Source organism: Elephas maximus, chromosome 9 (assembly GCF_024166365.1).
Source record: "Elephas maximus indicus isolate mEleMax1 chromosome 9, mEleMax1 primary haplotype, whole genome shotgun sequence".
In the NCBI taxonomy this organism is placed as follows: domain Eukaryota; kingdom Metazoa; phylum Chordata; class Mammalia; order Proboscidea; family Elephantidae; genus Elephas; species Elephas maximus.
Genome location: NC_064827.1, coordinates 105,731,540 through 105,754,331, shown reverse-complemented (window position 1 = coordinate 105,754,331; position 22,792 = coordinate 105,731,540). Strand labels below are relative to the sequence as shown.

General features: G+C 44.8%; 1 protein-coding gene across 1 annotated transcript in view; it reads left to right on the top strand.

Moving 5' to 3' along the window:
* The first annotated feature begins 1,818 nt into the window (after positions 1 to 1,818).
* FBP2 (fructose-bisphosphatase 2) overlaps positions 1,819 to 22,792 on the top strand; it is a 61,838-nt gene continuing 40,864 nt past the window's right edge. The window contains exons 1-4 of the mRNA XM_049895730.1: positions 1,819 to 2,103; positions 13,256 to 13,418; positions 15,457 to 15,549; positions 20,656 to 20,796. Coding sequence (XP_049751687.1) covers positions 1,934 to 2,103; positions 13,256 to 13,418; positions 15,457 to 15,549; positions 20,656 to 20,796 — 567 coding nt within the window. The 5' untranslated portion in view covers positions 1,819 to 1,933. The remainder of the gene's footprint in view (positions 2,104 to 13,255; positions 13,419 to 15,456; positions 15,550 to 20,655; positions 20,797 to 22,792) is intronic.

Below are 22,792 nucleotides of genomic sequence, written 5' to 3'. Positions count from 1 at the left end.
ATTCTCAAACTTCCCAGAAGCTCTCTGGAAAGACAAAGTTTTCCTGTTTAGGTCCAAAATTTAAAAGGCAGATACCTTCCGGCACAGTGGTTCCTCTTCTAGAGATTCACAGAGGCACACACAACATAAGGATGCTTTGTTATGGGTTGAATTGTGTCTCCCCAGAATGTGTGTCAACTTGGCCGGCCATGGTTCCCAGTATTGTGTGACCGTCCACCATTTTGTCATCTGATGTGATTTTCCTATGTGTTGTAAATCCGACCTCTATGATGTTAATGAGGTGGGATTAATGGCAGTTACGTTAATGAGGCAGGACTCAGTCTACAAGATTAGGTTGTGTTTCAAGCCAATCCCTTTTGAGATGTAAAAGAGAGAAGCGAGCAGAGAGATGGGGGGACTTCATAACACCAAGAAACAAGAGCCAGGAGAATAACGCATCCCTTGGACCCAGGTCCCTGTGCTGAGAAACTCCTTGGCTAGGGAAGATTGATGACAAGGACTTTTCCCGAGAGCCGACAGAGAGAGAAAGCCTTCTCCTGGAGTTGGCACCCTGAATTCGGACTTCTAGTCTCCTAGACTGTGTGAGCATAAATTTGTTTGCGAAAATCATCCACTTGTGGTATTTCCGTTATAGCAGCACTAGATACTAAGGCATGCTTGCTGCAGCATTGTTTGAAGAGAAAGATTTTCCAAAATAATTTAAATGTCCACATACTGGAATATAGTAAAAGAACGCAGTAAGTCCGTATGTGCTGACATGAGCTTATTTCCAAGATATATTGCTATGGCAAACACTTTGAACTGGTTGACTCTATGCCAGAGCCCAACTCTTACAGTAAGGGGTCACCAGCTATGCCTGCTAACCAAAAAGTCCGCAGTTTGAATCCAGCAGAGTAGAGCTGTCCCTCAGGGTTTCCAAGAGCTGCTGGATTCAAACTCAATGGTAATGGTTTTTTTTTAAATATGGATGGAGGAGTCCCTGGGTGGCACATGAGGTTAAGCACCCAGCTGCTAACCAAAAGGTTGGTGGTTCAAACCAATCAAAAGGCACCACAGAAGAAAGGCCTGGCAATCTGCTTCTGAAAGGTCACGACCTAGAAAATCCTACGGAGCACAAGTTCTAACTCTGCACGTGGGGTTGCCGTGAGTCAGTACTGACTTGATGGCAACTGATTTCACTTTTTTATGCGAATGGAGCTGCCCTTTCTCCCCTCTTTGGGGTTTCAATGTGGACTAGATGTTTGGAGGTATGGTGGTCATTTCGTGCTCACGAGAGGATAGACATGAAGGCAAAATCCAGCAGACTGAGGATTGCAGAGTGGTCCCAAATGGAGCCTTCAGATAGTTGAATGAGTGCCACCTCCCACTGAGCTTCTTGGTTGAGGAGCGTTTTTTTTTTCCCTCCAGATTTGCATATCTATTATGAAGGTGGTACACACTGCCTGCAAAAACAATAAAGCATCCTTTTAAACTTATTCAAAAGAACCCTGGCCAAGAAATTCCAGGATGGCCATTATTTTACTACGTGACCTATGCCCTAGATAAGATACCTGCTGATTCTGCCGCCTATAACCAAGGGGAGCTCGGCTCTGCAGTGGGGCCCTGTGAATAAGCCTTTTGAGTCCTTGAAGACTCAAAAATTACGGTTGCTCCTCAGGATCTTTCGAGAGAAAGTAGTTCCTGTCTCTGGGCAGAACAGTTCTATTTACAGCCTGCTCGGGGAGTCTTGGCAGCCTCCACAGTCAGAGACGCCAAAGATTTCTTTGAGGGCTTGTCCAGTTATTTCAGCCATGTGGGTCGGGGCACTCTTTCTTAAAGGTCCTTGCGTGGCTAGCACAGGCTTCTCCTCAGCTTTAATACTGAGAAGCCGCAACCCATAGAGGTAAACAGGCCTTCCTGCAGGGATCACGGATTTGGGAAATTACCCCCCACAATGGCAGACAGAAGCCCCTTTGAGACGGATATGCTCACCCTAACCCGCTATGTGATGGAAAAGGGGCGTCAGGCCAAAGGTACGGGGGAGCTCACGCAGCTGCTCAACTCCATGCTGACGGCCATCAAGGCCATCTCCTCGGCGGTGCGGAAGGCGGGCCTGGCCAACCTGTGAGTCCTGGGGGTGGGAGGGGAGGTGGCAATGTTGGGATCTGGCCCTGCAGTGGGGTGTGGTGCATGCTCCAGGTGCTTGGGCAAGAAATAGGGCAAAAGTGTATTTGCCTAAAGTATTTTGTTGCATATATGGAGTTACCACACACCTACCCACCCACCCACCCACCCACACACAAATCTAGGTGGTGAACAGGCAGACAATCAATGTACTAATCTGTCAAATGTTCTGTAGGTTTAAAATTTTTCTTAATAAAAAGTTGAGGGGAGAAAGATATTTGCCCAATAGGTAAAATTGTGCCTCTGAGGGAATTTGCATTGGAAATTTCTGTCATGTCAACTTTGATGAAGGTGCCTCTAACTTGTTTCAAGGAAGGAACAAACTGCTTCAAGACACGCTATAGAGACAAAAGCTACATAATTTTTCCAGGTATCATTGATCATCATGATTAAGAGCTCAGTGACTTGCTACATGAAATAGTATATGGAATTGTCATGACCTGTAATTTGCACAGGGATATTTTGTACAAAGAAACAGCCCGGGGAGTTGAGATTTCTCTTTATGTTCTTTGCAGACATGAGCATTTTATTAGTGCAGCCTTCGCCAATAGGTTAACCACCCGCTGCCGTTGAGTTGATTTCGACTCCTGGCAACCCCGGATATGTCAGAGTGGAATTTTGTTCCATAGAGTTTTCAGTGGCTGATTTTTTGGAAGTAGATCTCCAGGTCTTTCATCCCAAGGGCCTCTGGGTGGACTCGAACCTCCAACCTCTGGGTTAGCAGCAGAGCACCTTAACCATTCGCACCACCCAGGAACTCTGCCAATACGTTAGGGACTAGAAATCATTTGTCAAATAGATAACTTGGCAGAGCGAAGCCCTGAATCTCCTTTTTCACTCTTGAAGGGAGTCTTTTGCTGGCTACATTTTTCATTTCTTCTCTGTGAGTCTTTCTTTAGCTTCTCCGCTTGGCGTCCAGGAAGCTGGGTGGTACCTAGGAGGAGGAAGAGAGAGTTTACAGCAGAACCTTCTTCCACTTTGTTCTCTTTTTCACTTTGCCCACGCACAGAACGAGGCAGAGCGTGTGCTACTGCTACAGAATGTCACTTGAAGTCTGTGACAAAAAGAAACGGTCTTCATAAAAAGATCAGCGGTTGCTAGGGATTCAGGGAGGAGGAAGCATGAACAGGTGGAGCACAGGGCATTTTTAGGGCAGCGAAACTGTTCCGTGTGACTCTATCAAGGAAGACACATGGCATTATGCGTTTGTCAATAGATGCACATGGAGGCCTGGTGGCAAGCTGGTTAAGAGCTTGGCTGCTAACCAAAACATCAGCAGTTCGAATCCACCAGCTGCTCCTTGGAAACTCTGTGGGGCAGTTCTACTCTGTCCTGTGGGGTCGCTATGAGTCGGAATCAGCTCGACACCGACAGGTTTGGTTTGATTGGTTTGCTGTACAACACAGAGAATGAACCCTAATGTAAACTGTGGACTGAAGTTAATCGTAACGTATTAATACTGGTTTATTAGCTGTCACAAATATACTACACCAAGAAGCTAATAACAGGGGTCACTGAGTGTGGGGCAAGGTATATGATGACCCTGTACTTCCTACACAGTTTTTCTGTAAACCTACAACTGCTCTAAAAAATAAAGTCTATTTTTAAGAAATTACTCAAAGGAAGGTAGGACAAGAGTCTGTACTCAACTTTTCCTGTTCTTTGTATTAACCCAGCAGAGGTTCTCTCAGAAGTTGAAAAGATCAATTTTTTTTTAACCCCAAAAAGAAGAAATAACAAAGTCCATTATATAATTAAAAAAAAGCTAAAAAACCATCGTCATCGAGTTGATTCTTCCTCATACCCAGAACCCAGTGCCATTGAGTCTCCTCATAGCGACCCTATAAAACAGAGTAGAACCCTATGGGTTTCCAAGGAGCAGCTGGTGGGTTTAAAAGCCAAGCTCTTAAGCGTTATGCCACCAGGGCCTCAAGATATAATTATCACAAGATAATTATAGAATTTATCCATCTAGGTTCTGTGGCCCAGTAACGGATCCCAAGTTAAAAATGTGGATGGCTGGCTTTTCCCCCTCAGTGTATGGCTACAGCTGTGTGTACTGCCTTCCTGGACAGTAATGTCCAAACTGCACATTTGAGAATGTCAGGTTCAGCCACTTGTCCTTCGCTGCTCCTACCAGGCCTGCTGGGATATGACACTAATGAGTGAATTTGCCCTCCCGGTAAACGGCCCGCTATGCTCCCAGCTGTCTCTTGCGTGGCCTGCTGTAGCCAACATCCCACAGCATGGCTCATCTACCTTCTGCTCCGTGCGGGACACTCGGCTGGGCAGTGGTGCTGTGGTGGGGTTGTTACTGACCTGCTGAAAAATCTCATTTTGTGGCAGTTAATTCTGACGTGGACTTGGGGAATTAAATAATTAAGGTGCTTATCTAACTTCTCTTTTACTACCCTGTGATCAAGGGCAATGAATTACTCTCACTGAAAATACCCATTGCCGTTGAGTCAATTCCTACACATAGCAACCCTATAGGACAGAGTAGAAATGCCCCATAGGGTTTCCAAGGAGTGGCTGGTGGATTTGAGTGCTGACCTTTTGGTTAGCAGCTGAGCTCTTAATCACTGTGCCACCAGGGTTTCCTATTAGTCTCACTAGGACCTGAGTTTCCCCATTTGTAAAATGGGAAAGATATTATTAAACCCTAACAATAACAACTCATGGGGTTGTTGTAAGAATTAGCAAGTCCGTGTGGTGATGATTTCAACCATGCCAGCCCCATAATAAATGCTCAGCAAATGCTACTTATTACCGTGATTCCAGGAGACCTTGAGTGGTGGAAAAACAGTAGAAAGGTTGAAGGTTGGAGTCCACACAGAGGCACCTCGGAAGAAAGGTCTGGCAGTCTATTTCCGAAAAATCAGCCATTGACAACCCTATGCAGCACACTTCTACTGAGTCAATGCCATGAGTTGGAGTCAACTCCACGGCTACTGTTTCTTAGTTTTTTTGTACCGTGATTCCAACCAAGCCCAGACCTGGGGAAATTTGCCAGCTGGCTGGCCAGTGCCTCAGACTGACCACTAGGTGGCAGGTTCGGCCTGTGGGAACAAAATGTCAGGATAACACATTTTCTGGGCATCTGAGGCAGGGAACCCATATTCTGCCAATTCAGATGGCATCCTTTCCCAGTTGCCTCTGTAACAGACACCCATGGTGGCAAAAGGAAATGCCCTGTTGTCTGGAAAGTCCTTCTTACTAACAAGATACTCAAATTATTTTAAAAGGCCCCTGAAATTGCTTCTCAGAGAGCTAAAAGTTTGCCCCCTGTCCTGGGTCAGACATACTTACGCTTGTAAGGATGGGATTTCCGCATATTTCTGTCACTTTCCCTGTTTAGGATACCACAAGCCCCTCATTCTTTCCTTACTCTTTTTGGAAGGCATTTTTAGGCACAGCCTTTATAAACACAGTTTTAAAGTTATCAGAAATTCTCCTCTGCTTCTTGTTTTCCCCTCTTTACTGTGAGTTCTTGCTCCTGGAAGCCTCTCCATGGCTTTCTAACGCCCAGTGTTTGAGCATTCCATTTTGAAATTTTCAGTAAATACCGTGGTTAAAATGCTAAAAGATACTGTCCTACAGATTATAAGGCCCTTTTTTGCCCATGACCTAACTTGAAGCAGTGGTCCGGCAGCTGCGCCTTATTGTGGAGTTTCCTTCTGTCTGGGGGGAAGTGTGTGGGGAGGGCAGACACAGCAGGATGCACAGCACCTGAAGGGAGGAGAGAGCCCGGCGGGCTGAGGAGAGGTGGGATGGAGGCGGAGGGTGGGGGGAGGTGAAGTTGGCACAACGCAGGAAGGAGAGCCTGTTTCTCCACTCAGCCCTGGAGTGGCCTTCCACGCTTCAGCTCTTCATTCTCCAACAGCACCTGCTTTAAGATACTATTTTTAAAAGGAAAATTGGGCTTGTGGTCCCTTTAAACTCTGTGCAAAATGATCCAGTGTTGTTTACTATTTTAAACTGAAAGGTAGAAAGAACTACTCAGCCAGGCTAAGGCCAGGTTTACCACTTACCAATGGGCCAGTGACACATTCTTATGTGTGTCAGAGTAGAACTGTGCCCCTTAGGGTTTTCAATGGCTGATTTTTCAGAAATACATTGCCAGACCTTTCTTCTGAGGTACCTCTGGGCAGTCTCAAACCTTCAGCCTCTTGGTTAGCAACTGAATGCATCAACTGACCAACTGTTTGCCCCATTCAGGGAATCCAAGGCCAAGCTACCAGTATCATTTTTCAAGGCAGCTGGCTCATCACATCACATCCAACATCCAACATCAAATGAGTGCAGGACGGGGCAGGGCATGGGCCTGGGAAGGTGCTGTCCGTCAGGGAAGAGGCTGGGAAATTAGCTTACAATTAAGTACCCAGTTTACGGTAGATGGTACCCAGCTTACGGTAGATGGTACCCAGCTTACGGTATGTCAAAAGAAATGGAGTCAATAATAATCTTAATCTATTAAACCAAAACCAAACCTGTTTCATCAAGTCAATTCCGACTCACAAAGACCTTATAGGACAGAGTAGAACTGTCCCATAGGATTTCCAAGGCTGTAATCTTTATGGAAGCCAACTGCCACATTTTTCTCCTGCTGATGTCTGGGTTCTGCAGCCAAGCACTTAACTGCTGTGCCACCAGGGCTCCTTAAGTAGTCTATTAAACCAAACAAACCAAACCCTTTGCTGTTGAGTTGATTCTGACTCATAGTGACTCTATAGGACAGAGTAGAACTGCCCCTGGGGTTTCCAAGAATTGGCTAGTGGATTTGAACTGCCGACCTTTTGGTTAGCAGCTGAGCTCTTAATCACTGGGCCACGAGGGCTGCAATTAACTGGGGGGCAGGGGGACAAAAACCATGCCATCGAGTGCTCCAATTAGATGAGGTTTATTCAGGAAGAAGATTCTCGAATTGGGTAGCACCAAACCACATGTGAAAAGGTACTCTACCAAGTACCCGCAGTAATTAGCTAATATTGGCAAAACTTGGAAGCAAAAGAAGCTTTTTTTCTGATTGGCTTATACAATTTACTGTTGAAACACAGTCAGGATTTCATTGGTCAGTGAGTGTGGCCTGATTTACAGGACTGCTAGGCTTAAGTTTTGGTAAAGACAAGTCTTAGGGGCGTTGTCAACCACACAACTCCATTTTTATTTCACTTGATGGGTGAATCAGTGGTTCTCAACCCTGGATGCTTGTTAAAATCCCCTGAAGATTCTTTCAACAAACAAATGGCATAAAAAAAAGAAAGAAAAGAACAGGAGGGGAAGGGAAATGACTTTCCAGCTTTCCTTTCTGCGTAATTCAGTAAACATATATTGAACATCTGTGCCCCCCACGCTGTGGAAACAAAGACAAATAAGCCACAGTTGTCACCTGAAGCAAGCAGACAATCCAGCAGGAGGGACACTCCCATAGACGGAGCATAAGCTACTGTGGAGGAAAGATGAGGGTGTGCCCAGTGTGTGTGTGTGGGGGGGGGCAATGCCAGGATTAGGGAAGCCCTGGAGAGGGTGAGGAGAGTGAGGAGGAAGGAGCTAACGGTGGGCAGAGAGCATTCATGAAAATAAAAAATTCATCAGGGAAGGCGAAAAGGAGAGGACCTGCTTGTGATCATTGGTGGTTCTGTGGTAGAATTCTCGCCTTTTGTGCAGGACACCTGGGTTTGATGCCCAGCCAATTCACCTGCGCAGCCACCATCTGTCATCAGAGGCTTGTGTGTTGCTATCATGCTGAGCAGGTTTCAATGGCGCTTCCAGACTAGGGTGGGCTAGGAGGAAAGGCCTAGCAACCTACTTCCAAAAACCACGCAATGAGACGGTCAGATCTGCAACCCATCATGAGGGTGGAGCAGGACCAGGTCGCGTTTCATTCCTTTGTGCCTGGGGTTACTGTGAGTCAGGGTTGCCTCCACGGCAGCTAACATCAGTAGCTTGTGGGGTGCAGGGAACCACAGGACATTTGCACCTGCTGGATTGCAGGATGGTGAGGCAGGGAGTGCCTGAGACACGCAGCAAGGGGGAGAGGGTGGAGAAGAAGGTAGAGAGCCTTGTTTGCAAAAGTAAGTATCTTGAAGTTGGTGCTGGAGGCAACCATTTATCTTAAGTGTTTATATGGATGCAAACTACCTTTAAAATTACAATAGAGGGAACACTCCGATGACTAAACAGCAAAAGAATTAACCTCACTCTGTAGATACTAAAGAATATAGAAGTGAACAAAACGGGCGAAAGCAAACTCTGTCTTTGCGGAGCTTATAGACAATAAAAAATGTTACTCAGAACCGAAGCCACTCCTGAAGCCCACTTTTCAGACAAAGATTAGACAGGCCTATAAAACAAACAACGGACGAGAGGAACGTGCTTCTTAGTTCAATCAAATATACCCAGTGCCTTCGAGTCGATTCCGACTCATAGCGACCCTATAGGACAGAGTAGAACTGCCTCAATCAAATATACAAGACCAAATAGTCAACTCCTGCCCAAAAGCAAGATAAGAAGGTGGGGAGGAACAGGAAGTGGATGAATGGACACAGGGAAACTGGGGTGGAAAGGGAGAGCGTGCTGTCACATTGTGGGACAGAAATCACAAAACCAATATCACAAAACCATATGTGTATAAATTTTTGAATGAGACACTAACTTGAGCTGTGTCGTGTAACAACCCAGTGGCGCCTGAACCGAAGGTTGGTTGCATCTTTAAGAGATGGAAGAAAGACTCCGGAACCAGCGATCATGACATATGGTTTATTGGGAAGCCTACATCCGGGACTATGGCCCAGGGTGGCAGCTGGACCAGTTTAGCACCCTGCAACTGCCTAGCAAGGGACATAAGCTTATATATCATTCCAGCTGGGACCAAGGCTCATAGTTTTCTCCCATGTCCTTGGGCAGCCAGTGTTCCCAGGGACTTCACGTCCAGGCCCAGATGTTTTCCTTCTTGTTGCTGAGGCATTCCTCAGCTTGGCCGCTGGCCCGGTCATGCCACTCCCAGCCTTGTACCTTAGCCTGAGTCCATCCCGAATTCACCCCACGCATGCTTCGGGAAAGAGCAAAGCTGACTCCATTAGGGAGGGGATGCATGTAGCTGAATAGCACTATCCTAAACCACTAAAACCCACTGTGGTCGAGTCGATTCCGACTCATAGCGACCCTATAGGACAGAGTAGAACTGCCCCATCGAGTTTCCAAGGGCCGCCCGATGGGTACAAGCTGTAAACTGTCACAAAGCACAATAAAATTAACAACAACAAAAAAAATTAGATGGTGATGATTATAAGGGTTAAGGAGAAAAAATAAACTAGGAAAGATGTTGGGGGGACAGGACTGTTATTTTAGGTACATGGCCAGGGAAGTCCTTACTGAGAACATTTTATTTTAGGTACATGGCCAGGGAAGTCCTTACTGAGAACATTTTTTTTTTTTTTTTGTGGTGAATATATATGTAACAAACCATTTGCCCATTTCAGCAATCTTCACATGTACAGTTCAGTGACATTAATTTTGGCAACATGATCTTGAGTCAGGGGATGGCCCCATGGCTTTGGAGGGGAGAAAGTCTGAGGAAGGGGGGCTCGGTTTGTTCCAGAAACAATAAGGAGGCCGAGACTGGCAGAATGAGGGCAAAAGGGGCAGGAGCCAAGGTCAGCATGGAAACAGGTTCCATGGATGTATCCATAGCCCACCGTGAGAACTCGGGCTTTGACCTGGGGCAAGACAGGGTGATGTGACCTGACTCTCTCTTTAGCATCTTTCTACTGTTGGGTTGAGAACATCCTGAAGGGGGCGACGGTGGAAGCAGGGAGACCTCTGCATATTATTAACCTTCTAAAATACAAATGTTCCAGATACAATTTTTATAGTGGTGCTGGTCCTTATGTTGCTTGGGCAGCAGTGAGGAACCTAATCAAATTAGGTAAGCTCTCTCCACAGATTTCTTTCTAAGTCCAATAACACCAAGTACTGCAAGGCAATTTTTAATTTAGTCCAACAGGACACAATTTGAGGCTAATTAACAAAAAAAAAAAATTTTTTTTTTTTTTTAACAAATACTTGTGATACTAGGGCAGGGAAGCCATGATTCTTTACTTTTTGAAGACAACAGTGATGGTGGTGTGTCTGAATTTAGAACCTCTCCCATCTTCTTTATCTACCAGTGCTGAGCGTAGGTTTGTATTTTAGTTAGATTGAATAATGGCTAATCTTAGTGGGGAGACCCTGGGTGGGGCAAATGGCAGTGGTGTCACTAGGGTTGGTGTCACCCAGTGCGATAACTCATGGTGTCACCCTGCATGCGAATTACCACAATATTGTAGCTAAAACACCAGAAATTTTTTCTGTTTTTTTAATTGTGCTTTAAGTGAAAGTTTACAATTCAAGTCCGTTTCTCATATAAAAATTTATACACACATTGTTACGTGACCCTAGTTGCTCTCCCTATAATGTGACAGCACGCTCCTCCCCTCCATCCTGTACTTACCACGTCCATTCAACCAGCTCCTGTCCCCCTCTGCCTTCTCATCTCGCCTCCGGACAGGAGCCACTCACATAGTCTTGTGTGTCTACTTGAGCTAAGAAGCACACTCCTCACCAGAATCGTTTTATGCCTTACAGTCCTGTCTAATCTTTGTCTGAAGAGCTGCCTTTGGGAATGGGTTTAGTTTTGGGCTAACAGAGAGTCTGGGGGCCATGTCTTTTGGGGTCCCTCCAGTCTCAGCCAGACCATTAAGTCTGGTCTTTTCCCTAGAATTTGAGTTCTGCACCCCACTTTTCTCCTGCTCCATCAGGGACTGTCTGTTGTGTTCCCTGTCAGGGCCGTCATTGGTGGTAGCTGGGCACCATCTAGTTCTTCCGGTCTCAGGCTGATGGAGTCTCTGGTTTATGTGGCTCTTTCTGTCTCTAGGGCTCTTATTTTCCTTATGTCTTTGGTGTTCTTGATTCTCCTTTGCGCCAGGTGGGTTGGGACCAATTGATGCATCTTAAATGGCTGCCTGCTAGCTTTTAAGAGCCCAGATGTCACTTACTAAAGTGGGATGCTGAACATTTTCTTAATAAACTTTGTTATGCCAATTGACCTAGATGCCCCCTGAAACCATGGTCCCCAGGCCACAGCCCCTGCTTCTCTGTTCCTTGAAGTGTTTGGTTGTATTCAGGAAACTTCCTAGCTTTTGGTTTAGTCCAGTTGTGCTGACTTCCCCTGTATTGTGTACTGACCTCTGTTTACCTAAAATAATTCTTGTCTACTGTCTAGTTAGTGAATATCCCTCTCCCTTCCCCCGCCACCCTTGTAACCATCAAAGGATGTTTTCTTCTCTAAAAACCAGAAAATCTGACAAAATCATTGACTGTAAAAATACTGGCAACACCATGCATTTGTAGAGCATACAGGTGAAATCATGTGACTAGAAGCCTCGTTGTAATTGGGTAATAATGTTGGGTAACAATAATGTTGTAATTGGGTAAATAGCTTTGACTAGAGCACACAGAAAGTTCAAAGACGAAATTACCATAGAATGTTAGCCTTGTAGGTATATTAATATATATAAACTGCGCTTATGAAAAAAAATTTTGTTGTTATAACTACCTACAGGGATGTTTTTATAAAAAAAGATTAATTTCTGCTGAACCACTCCATAAAAATTTTATAGATAGTCATTTGGTGTTATCCCCTCTGACAGTGTCAGCTGGTGTGGTCTGTACACCCTGCACCCCCCTAGTGATGCCACTGGCAAGTGGCTAACAGACCTGGCTGCTAACTGAGAAGTTGGAGGTTAGAGCCCACCCGGAGTCACCTCAGATGAAACGTCTGGAAATCTAATTCTGAAAAATTACCCATCGAAAACTGTTGGGATTTCAGAAGGCGATTAGTGCAAATGTTGACACATAGGGAAAAATGTAACTATTGCCACTGAACAACTCCTGCAGAAATTGTCACATGGGGACCTAATTTGCTGTGTAAACTTTCATCAAAAACACAACAAAATATTATCAAAAGAAAACTGTGGGGGAAATAAAATTAAAAACAAAATCTATTCCCAACTCAGAAAAATCTCTCCACCAAGATTTAAGACAAAGAAACGTTTTATTATGAAATAAGCACTAAACAAGAATGTGATGCATCAAAGGCAATCTGCTGAAGAGATTGCAAAAGCAGGAAGAAATGTGACCCATTACATAGCTGAGGGCAGTTCCTGGGTGGTGCAAATAGTTAAGTGCTCAACTACCAACTGAAAGCTTGATGGTTGGAACCACCCAGAAGCCTGGCAATTTGCTTCCGAAATGTCGCAGGCTTGAGAACCCTAGGGAGCACAGTTCTCCTCAGCACACACAGGGTTGCCATGAGTCAGAATCAAATCGATGGCAACTTTTTTTTTTTTAATAGCTGAGTGCATACGACCTATTACAGTAACGTTTGAAGATAAAATTGCTAATTTTCTAGTATCTTTATGGCCAGAGGTAAATTTGTAATTTGGTTTTAGGGCCGCCTGAGGTTATGCTAATCTCCTTCTAGGAAACCAGAGGGAAGAGGGGATTACCTGAAGTGAGCCTTAAAGAGATGGCTGCCAGGTCCTAGCTAACACCTTAGATTTACTTTTCAAAGAGGCAGAGAAAGAATGTAAAATTACAAGTTCCCTAAAGTGAACCCTGAAGGAACAGGGGAGGAGGGGTGCCGTTTTCCTTATTTTCAGCAGGGACAATTAAAACCTCTTCTTGCAGTTTGTCTTTGTCCTTACAAAACCCTGTGGAGCACAGTTCTACTCTGACACACATGATGTTGCCATGAGTTCGAATCGACTGGAAAGCATCCGGTGCCGGTAAATGTTACCGGAAGAATGAGAAAATATGACAATATCCCTAAGGTGTGAAAGTAGCAAGGTGGAGAATCACCACTGAGAGGCATATATAGTTCTTTATATTTATATTTGGAGACCCGAAGACATGAAAGGAAAGGCCGGATGCATAGAAAACACTCATCGTCTTCCAAACCCTTGTCTTAGATCCTGGACACAGTCCGTGTCCGGGGTTCTTTGTGGGAGTTAGGTCTCCCTATGCGATTTCATTCAGCCTCTTGTCTTCTCAGGTATGGGATTGCGGGGAGCGTGAACGTGACGGGAGATGAGGTGAAGAAACTGGACGTGTTATCCAACTCTCTGGTGATCAATATGCTCCAGTCTTCCTACAGCACCTGTGTCCTGGTCTCGGAAGAGAATAAAGAGGCCATTATCACAGCCAAGGACAAGAGGGTGGGTGCGGCCCACGAGGGCTGCTGTTCCGCTCCTTACCAGTAGATGGTGCGACTGAGTTGGGAAGAGTCTGGTTGTCTTGCTTTTCTTTAATTTTTTTTTTTTTTTTAGTTTCTGGGCTTTCCCTCTATTTCTTAACGCTGATTTTCTGGAAGCAAAGGATTGCATACTTCTTTAGTTGGTAATCTTATGCTGTCTGATGAAAAAAAGACTCCATGGTGGAGCAGTGATTCATTCGGGAAACAAAGCAGGGTGATTTACCGAAACGCCTCCGTAGGTGGGTTTTCGTCGAGTATACCCCATCAAGTGCTGCCTCGTTGGGGGCCTGAGAATTGCAGAGGTCAGTAAGAAGCATTGCTGCTGGGAAGAGCTGTGCCACACAGCCTCTTCCCCTTCCACCACTTCTCATCTCCCCACCAAACTCTTCCCCAAAGGGGTTACAGTTCAGCAGAGATTTCTTCTTGCCTTAACAAACCATTAGACTAATCTGGAAAAGGAATCATACAGACCGTGTGCTCTTGCCTAAATTCAATGGTAGAGTTGGCTACTGCAGGGCATGGCTGGGGAGGGTCTACATTCCCTACAGGTTCAGAGTTTATTAAAGAGACTCACAGCCACCCTGTAGGGCAGAGCAGAACTGCCCCATAGGGTTTCCAAGGAGCAACTGGTGGATTAGAACTGCCAACTTTTTGGTTAACAGCTGAGCTCTTAACCACTGTGCCACCAGGGCTCTAGAAAGAAATCACCAGAGACTTTTTACAGACCTATTATATGCCAGACAGTGAGAACCCTCTGAGATGGGGACCAGAGTCTCCTGGTTAATTACACACTGGTAATAAAACATTGGGAGTCCTTGGGCAATGCAAACCGTTTACATGCTCAGGGCCTAACTAAAACCCAGAGACACCTCAGAAGAAAGGCCTAGTGATTTACTTCCAAAAAGTCAGCCACTGAAAATCCTATGGAGCACAGTTCTACTCTGACACACGTGGGATTGCCATGAGTCAGAGCCAACTCAATGGCAACTGGTTAATACAACGTCATGTTAAATGGGACACTTATGACCCCACTTGCTCTGTCTTCTGGTCTCCACATCAGGCAGGTTGGCTGAATGCAGCAAACCCAGAACAGTGTCTGTATTCTCCTGACATATTAATGCTACCCGCTGTTTTAATAATAACTCTGTGGAGCAGTTCTGCTCTGTCCTGTAGGGTCACTATGAGTCAGAATCAACTCAACAGCAAAGGGTTTGGTTTTTGTTTTTGTTTTTTTGTATTAATAGGATAGCCCAGAAGCCCTGACATGTTGTTCCGGAATTTCCTGAGGTGTTTTGGCAAAAATGCTCCAAAAATTGAAAAAAAAAAAATCCCTCTGGGGAGAGGCCCAGCAAGAATGATCAATAAATTAATCACCGACTTTAGTGGGGACACCAGCAGAGCTGGCTGGGAACAGCTTTGGGCAGTCGCCTAAGTTTATCTGCCACCTCTTCCCTGTGACCCGGGTCAGAACTGGCTCCTACAACACACTCAGCCAGTCTGTGTCCCCAGTAGACCAAAGGGGGGGGGGAGGGCGGAGCCAGAGTAGGAAGGGAAACTCATTGCCCTTGAATCCAACTCATAGCGACTCATAATCCGACTCATAGCGACCCTACAGGACAGACTAGAACTGTCCCATAGGGTTTTCAGGGAGTGGCTGGTGGATTCGAACTGCTGACCTTTTGATTAGCAGTAGTAGCTCTTAACCACTGTGCCACCAGGGCTCTAAGCATGAAAGGAGAAGAGAGCTACTTGGTGGTGGGTGGGACACCCTGCCTGGGTGTCAGTGAATTTGTTGTGGGCAGGGCTGGCCCTGAGCTGCAGAATTCAAGTATGCTGCTACACTCTGCTCCCCTCATCATTGAGTGTTTTGATAAGGATGTCCTGTTGATCTAAATCTCTTTTTGATGTAGAGTTATCTGCCACAAGTAGCCACTTACAGAGAGAAATGGTGATGATGGGAAGATAACCTGATGGAGTGTTTCCTCCCTCTGTTCATTTAGGGCAAATATGTGGTCTGCTTTGACCCACTGGATGGATCTTCCAACATTGACTGCCTGGCCTCCATCGGAACCATATTTGCTATCTACAGAAAGGTGGGTAGGTGGTCTGGTAGGCAGAGCCTCCTTCCAGGGGTGGTTTCCTGGAAGGTTCCTGGGCTGAGAGCCACAAGTCTGGAGTTCCAGCCTCTGTCCTCCCAATAACTAGACATGCCTCTGTAGGCAAATTGTAAACCCGTCTCTGCCTCGGGTTCCCCATTGGAAGAACTGAACTGGCAGCTCTCCTTCTGCCTTCCCCACAGAATTCTTGTGAGGTTATGGGTTAATTTAATTCTATGAATTAAATTGTGTGCCCCAAAATATATGTTGGAATTCTAACCCCTATACCTGTGGGTGTGATCCTGTTTGAAATAGGATTTCCTTGCTATGTTAATTAGATTATACCTGAGTACAGTGGATTCTAGATCTAATCACCTCTGAATTATAAGAAGAGTACATTAGATACAGAGAGACACACACATATAGGGAAGACCGGTGCCCTGTAAGGGTCTCCAGGGAACTCCCAGGACTACCTACAAGAAAGGAATTGGCATGGCCAACGCCCTGATTTGGACTTTTAGCCTTCAGAACTGTGAGAAAATAAATTCCTGTACTTTGAAGTGGTGTTTATGTTACAGCGGCACTAGCTAAGACACACGGTGAAGTGAGATAACAGACAGGACCGGGTTTTGGAAATCTGGATGGCTACACAAGTGTCAGGCATAAACGTCATTTTTAAGGGCAACCTATGAAAAACTAGGAGTCCTTAGGTGGTACACATGGTTAATGTGCTCAGCTACTAACCGAAAGGTGGGAAGTTCGAGTTCACTCAGACGTGCCTCAGAAGAAAGGCCTGGTGATCTACTTCCAAAAAATCAGCCATTGAAAACCCTACAGAGCACAGTTCTACTCTGACACACATGGGGTCACCATGAACAGAGGGGACTTTGCTCTCCTAGGTTGTTTCTCTCTTTTTTTTTTTTTCCTTGTGAAGAGAGAAAAAGAGACTTGCTGAGTGAGCAGGAGAGAATGGCGCAAGGACACTGTTTGGCATCTGAGAAAGTTCAAGCTGTGTTTTAGGGTAAGTTGTTACGGATACACCATTCTGGCCTGTTTGCATGGCAGTGTCGGTAGCAGGGGTGGAAGATTCTTCAGAAGTTCTTTCATCTTTGGAACACTTTGACTGTCTAGTCAGGATTGTTGCCCAATTTGCAAATCGTGTATTAAATAAACTTCAAATCAATTTATATTATTGGTTTAATATGATTTTTTTTTAAACAAATGTTAAACATCAGATAGGCGAGTAGGAGTTTCTTTCTTTCTTTGAGGTACAGCTTAGGGATAAAAAGAAAGAAATGGTCAGTGTAGTGTTTATGAGAGTCTGAAAAAAGACACCCAGCTGTGCCTTCAAGATGAATTTAAACATTGGTTTTATCACCATGGCTAACGTTCCTGACCACTGAGCAGGAGTCAGTCCTGCATGGACTGTATTCCCAGGTACGTCCTTGCCGCAGCCCCACAAGGGAGGTACAGATGCTAGGATCACTCTTTTTTTTTTTTTTTCTGATGAACAAATAGAAGAGCCAAGAGGGCAAGCACTTGGTTAATATCAGCCACCCAGTAAATATCAGAAGAGAGATTCACAAATGAGTGGTCTAACTCCACCATCATGACTCTTACTATCTTTTTTAAGACTAATTGATTTAAAAAACAAAACAAAACAAAAAACAGTTGCCATCGAGTTGACTCCTGACGACCCCATGTGTGTCAAAGTAGAGTTGTGTTCAGTAGGGTTTTCAACGGCTGATATTTTGGAAGTAGATTGCTAGGATCTGCAATATGCAGATGACACAACCTTGCTTGTTGAAAATGAAGAGGACTCGAAGCACTACTGATGAAGATCAAAGACCACAGCCTTCAATATGGATTACACCTCAGCATAAAGAAAACAAAAATCCTCACAACTGGATCAATAAGCAACATCATGGTAAACAGAGAAACTATTGAAGTCTCAAGGATTTCATTTTACTTGGATCCACAATCAACGCCCATGGAAGCAGCAGTCAAAAAACCAAATGATATATATTGCATTGGGAAATTTTGCTGCAAAAGACCTCTTCAAAGTCTGAAAAAAGCGAATATGTGAATATGTCGCTTTAAGGACTAAGGTATGTCTGACTGAAGCCAGGGTCTTTTCAATTGCCTCATACGCATATGAAAGCTGGACAGTGAAAAAGAAAGACTGAATTTAATTGTTGCTTTGAATTACGGTGTTGGCACAAGTGACCAAATCTGTCTTGGAAGAAGTACACCCAGAATGCTCCTTACAAGTGAGGATGTCAAGACTTCATATCACTTACTTTAGACATGTTACCAGGAGGGAACAATCTCTGGAGAAGACATAATGCTTGGTAAAGTAGAAAAAAAAAACCCATTGCCATCGAGTTGATTCTGATTCATAGTGACCCTATAAGACCCTATAAGTAGAACTGCCCCATAGGGTTTCCAAGGAGGGGCTGATGGATTCAAACTACCAACGTTTTGGTTTGCAGCCGAGCTCTTAATCACTATGCCACCATGGCTCAGTGAAAAAGAGGAAGACCCTCAACTAGATGGATTGACACAGTGGCTGCAACAGTGGGTTCAAACATACCTACCATTGTGAGGGTGAAACCGTACCCAGCAACGTTTCGTTCTGTTATACATAGCATTGCTATAAGTTTAAACCAACTGGATGACACCTAACAACAACAACAACAGATAGCTGGGCCTTTTTTCTAAGCCAACTCTGGATGGACTCAAGCCATCAACCTTTCAGTTAGTAGCCATTGAACCACCCAGGGACTCCATACATCTATTGTTGTTGCTATGTACCATGGAGTCAGATATGACTCATAAAACAGTAGTGACAATAGAAATGTTGGCAAGGATATGGAGAAACTAGATCTTTCCTATATTGTTGGTGGAAATGTAAAATAGCACAGCCACTCTAGGGGAAAAAAAAACCTAAACATACCCCTACCATGTAACCCAACAATCGCATTCCTGGGCACACATCCCAAGATGCTGTTAGTGCTGTATGTCAAAGTGAAATGCTTCTTTAAGGGAATGTTCAGGGTTATAGACAGGGGCCCTCAGAAAGGCCAGGCAGGGAAGGGCTTTCGAAGGCAGCATGTGGAATGCTTACGAGTTCTGGGCCAGCCTGCCTGGGCTGGACCCCAGCTCTGACACTTTGTGATGTTGAGTGAGTTAGTCAATCACTCAGGTTCTGATTTCTTCATCTGTACAGTGGAGACCTTAATGATACCGTATTAGTTTACTAGGGCTTCTGTAATAAAATACCACAAACTAGGTGTCTTGTAAGGACAGAAATTTATTGTCTCACAGTTCTGGAGGCTAGGAGAGCAAAGGGTCAACCTGGCACTGCTCCCTCTGAAATCTCTAGGGAAAGATTGCCTCTTGTCTCTCCCAGCTTCTAGTTGTCCCAGGCTTTCCTTGGCTTATAGCTGCATCTTCACACAGCTGTCCTTCCTCTGTCTGTCTCTCTGTGTCTCTTCTTTTTTATAAGAACACTATTCAGATTGGATTAGGGCCCACCCTACTTCAATACGACCTCATGCTAATCTTTGAAATGTCTCACAACATGGATGATTCTGGAGGGTATTATGCTGAGTGACATAAGCCAATCACAAAAGGGCAAATACTGTATGAGACCACTATTATAAAAACTTATGAAAAGGTTTATACACAGAAAGAAATTTGATGGTTACTAGGGAGAGGAGGGGTGGGAAGGGAAAAACACTAATTAGACAATAGGTAAGTGGTAACTACAGTGAAGGGTAAGACAGTACACAATACTGGGAAAGTCAGCACAACTTGACCAAGGCAAGGTCATGGAAGCATCATAGACACAACCAAACTCCCTGAGGGACCTAATTACTGGGCTTGGGGCTGGTGACCATGGTCTGGGGAACATCTAGCTCAATTGGCATAACATAGTTTATTAAGAAACTGTTCTATATCCCACTTTGGTGAATAGCATCTGGGTCTTAAAAGCTTGTAAATGTCCATCTATGATACTCCACTGGTCTCACCCCATCTGAAGCAAGAGAGAATGAAGAAAACCAAAGACACAAGGGAAAAATGGAACACAAATACTACAGCCTCCACCAGACTGAGTCCAGCACAACTAGATGGTGCCTGGCTACCACCACCAACTGCTCTGATAGGGATCACAATAGAGGGTCCTGGACAGAGCTGGAGAAAAATGTAGGACAAAATTCTAACTCACAGAAAAAAAAGACCAGACTTACTGGCCTGACAGAGACTAGAGAAACCTTGAGAGTATGGCCCCCGGACACCTTTTTAACTTGGTACTGAGGCCACTCCTGAGGTTCACCCTTCAGCCAAAGATTAGACAGGCCCATAAAACAAAACAAGACTAAATGGGCACAGCGGCCCCGGGGCAAGGACTAGAAAGCAGGAGGGGACAGGAAAGCTGGTAATGGGGAACCCAAGGTGGAGAAGGTGAGAGTATTAACAAGTCGTGGGGTTGGCAACCAATGTCACAAAACAATATGTGTATTAATTGTTTAATGAGAAACTAACTTGCTTTGTAAACCTTCATTTAAAGCACAATAAGAAAAAAAAAATGACCTCATGCCAACTGATAACATTGTCAAAGACCCTATTTTCAAATAAGGTTCACAAGTATAAGGGTTAGGACTTCAACATATCTTTCTGGAGGACATAATTCAACCCACAGCAGATATCAGCCTCAGAGAGCTGTTAAGGACATACAATAAGCTACTGCACAAAGTCGTGGCTCAATAATCTTAGTTATTTTTATAATGATTAAGGAGCATGACTTACCATTATTAGAAGGGGCTGTGGTTTTATCATCTTGGAGTGCTCTTCTTGGTAGGATGTAGACAGATGTGTTCAGAAAATAAGGAAGACATCCAGGAATGGCCTTTGCCATGGCTCAGCTACAACCATTCGTTAACATGGCAACTAGTTTCCTCTGGAAGCGGTTGCTGCATCTGGGAATTCTGAGAACGAGGCTTCCTCCAATGGTTCAAGGAGATCAGAAACCCAGGCCTCTGGCAAAGGGTTCTCACCAGAGACAACAGTCACACACACGATTCTCTGCTCTCTCCCCAGACCACGGAGGGTGAGCCTTCAGAGAAGGATGCCCTGCAGCCTGGCCGAAACATCGTGGCTGCTGGCTACGCACTCTATGGGAGCGCGACGCTGGTGGCTCTTTCCACTGGGCAAGGAGTGGACCTCTTCATGCTTGACCCAGTAGGTACAGAATGTGGTGGCATCAGGACTTGGGCCTCCATGGGCTGCTGGGTTGTAATTCCAATCCCCTGGGGGTAATTTCCTTGCTTTTGGGGTCAGAGAGCCAGAGAGACTTGTTTGAGGAACCAATACCATCATCAAAAAACATAAGGACCTCCGTCCAAGTGAGGGTGTTAGGGCGGTTCTACAGAGTCAGCTGTAGCAACCCAGACCCTGCCTCTAAAGTGTTTATAAGCCAAACCTGCATTCAACATTTTGGGCTTATGGGAATGCCACGGTTTAAGAATCCCAATGTCACCTATTTTCAGACAGAAAAATAGTTTGTTTAGAGCAGAGTCATCTAATAGAACTTTCTGCGATGATGGATGTCTTAGTCAGAGTTCTCTAGAGAAACAGAACCAGTGATATATAATGTATATATTTCAAGGAATTGGCCCACACAATTGTGGAAGGCCGGAAGATCCAAAATCTGTAGGACAGGTGACAGGGTGGAGACTCCTACAGGCTTGTATCCCAAGATCCATAGGTCAGGCGAGGGGAAGAATGCAGAGTGAAGTTCTGTCAAAGTGTTTACTTACATTGTGGAGGCAGAACACACCCTAGAGAAACTCCCTTTTCAATTGACTGATTGATTGCATTACATTAGGTTACTTTATGGAAAGTAGTTACATTATAATTTATATTGGATTACATTATGGAACAACAACTAGACTAGTGTTTGGCCAGACATCTAGGAACCATAGCCTAGACAAGTTGACACATAAAGTTAACTATCACAATGGGTATGTTCTGTCATCTGCATTGTCCAATACAGAAGCCACTAGCCTCATATAGCTATTGAACACTTGAAATGTGGCTAGCGTGACTGAGGAACTGAATTTATAATTTTATTTCATTTTAATTAGTTTAAATAACCCACATGACCAGTGGCTGCCCTGTTGGACAGCTCAGGTTTGGAGAATTTCCCTTACTAGATGTGTTCTTCTCACAGGGAAGAGCAACTGGTAGAAAACTGCGTTCTGTGTCCGTTGGGTTCTGTGTCACTCTGTACACTTTCTACAACAAGGAAGTGATAACTGTAAAAGTGAAAAAAAAAAAAAAAAGAGAGAGAGAGAACACAGCCTGATTGAAGGAAGAAATAATTGAATAAAGACACAAGAGTTAAAAAAAATAAGGGTTGAGCCCAAATTTTGTTCAGGCACACAGGGACCACGTCATGTTAACAAACTCTCAGTTATGGTATAAAGCACGGTGTTAGGGCATTCATTTACAAATGGGAGATTCTGTTTCTGAGTGGCAAGGATCTGGTGCCTGGTAATCAGGTACCTTCTTCTCCAGGAATGTGGAAGGCCATATTGATGATTGGAGGTTGTTGGCGAACTAGGGAATAGGAGGATAGGAGGTCGTTGGCGAACTTAGCACAACCAGGTTGTGCTAAGGCTCTACAACCAGCCCTCTCCAACAACAGGGAGCAACTCTCCAAGGCCCTGAGTGGCCCCACTTCAGCCTTTCCATCTCCACATTCACACAGAACAGCCTCCTCCATTCAGCTGGGCAAGTGAATACCACTGGTTAGATGACAGTTGTATGTCTGTCATTACTCTTCCCTGGTAAGCAAGGGAGAAAACAACCCTGGCTCAGTTAAGTAAAGTGTGTTATTAACCTGCAGTGATGGGAAAGCTGAGGATCCAGACTAGACATGGAAAGGTCTACAGGACAGAGGCATGAATCACAAGAATGGCATCACAGCAGGCTCAGTCTATTCTGGACACCAGCACTGGTTCCTGGGTCTCTCACTCAGGTTTCAAATGCTAGGGAGGAGCATCTAATTTGCCAAGCTAAGTGCCTGACCTTTGGTAAAAGGCAGTCCAGATCTGGAGCCCTGGTGGTGCAATGGTGAAGAGCTTGGCTGCTAAATAAAAGGTCGGCAGTTCGAATCTATCAGCTGCTCCTTGGAAACCTTTGGGGCAGTTTTACTGTGACCTACGGGGTCACT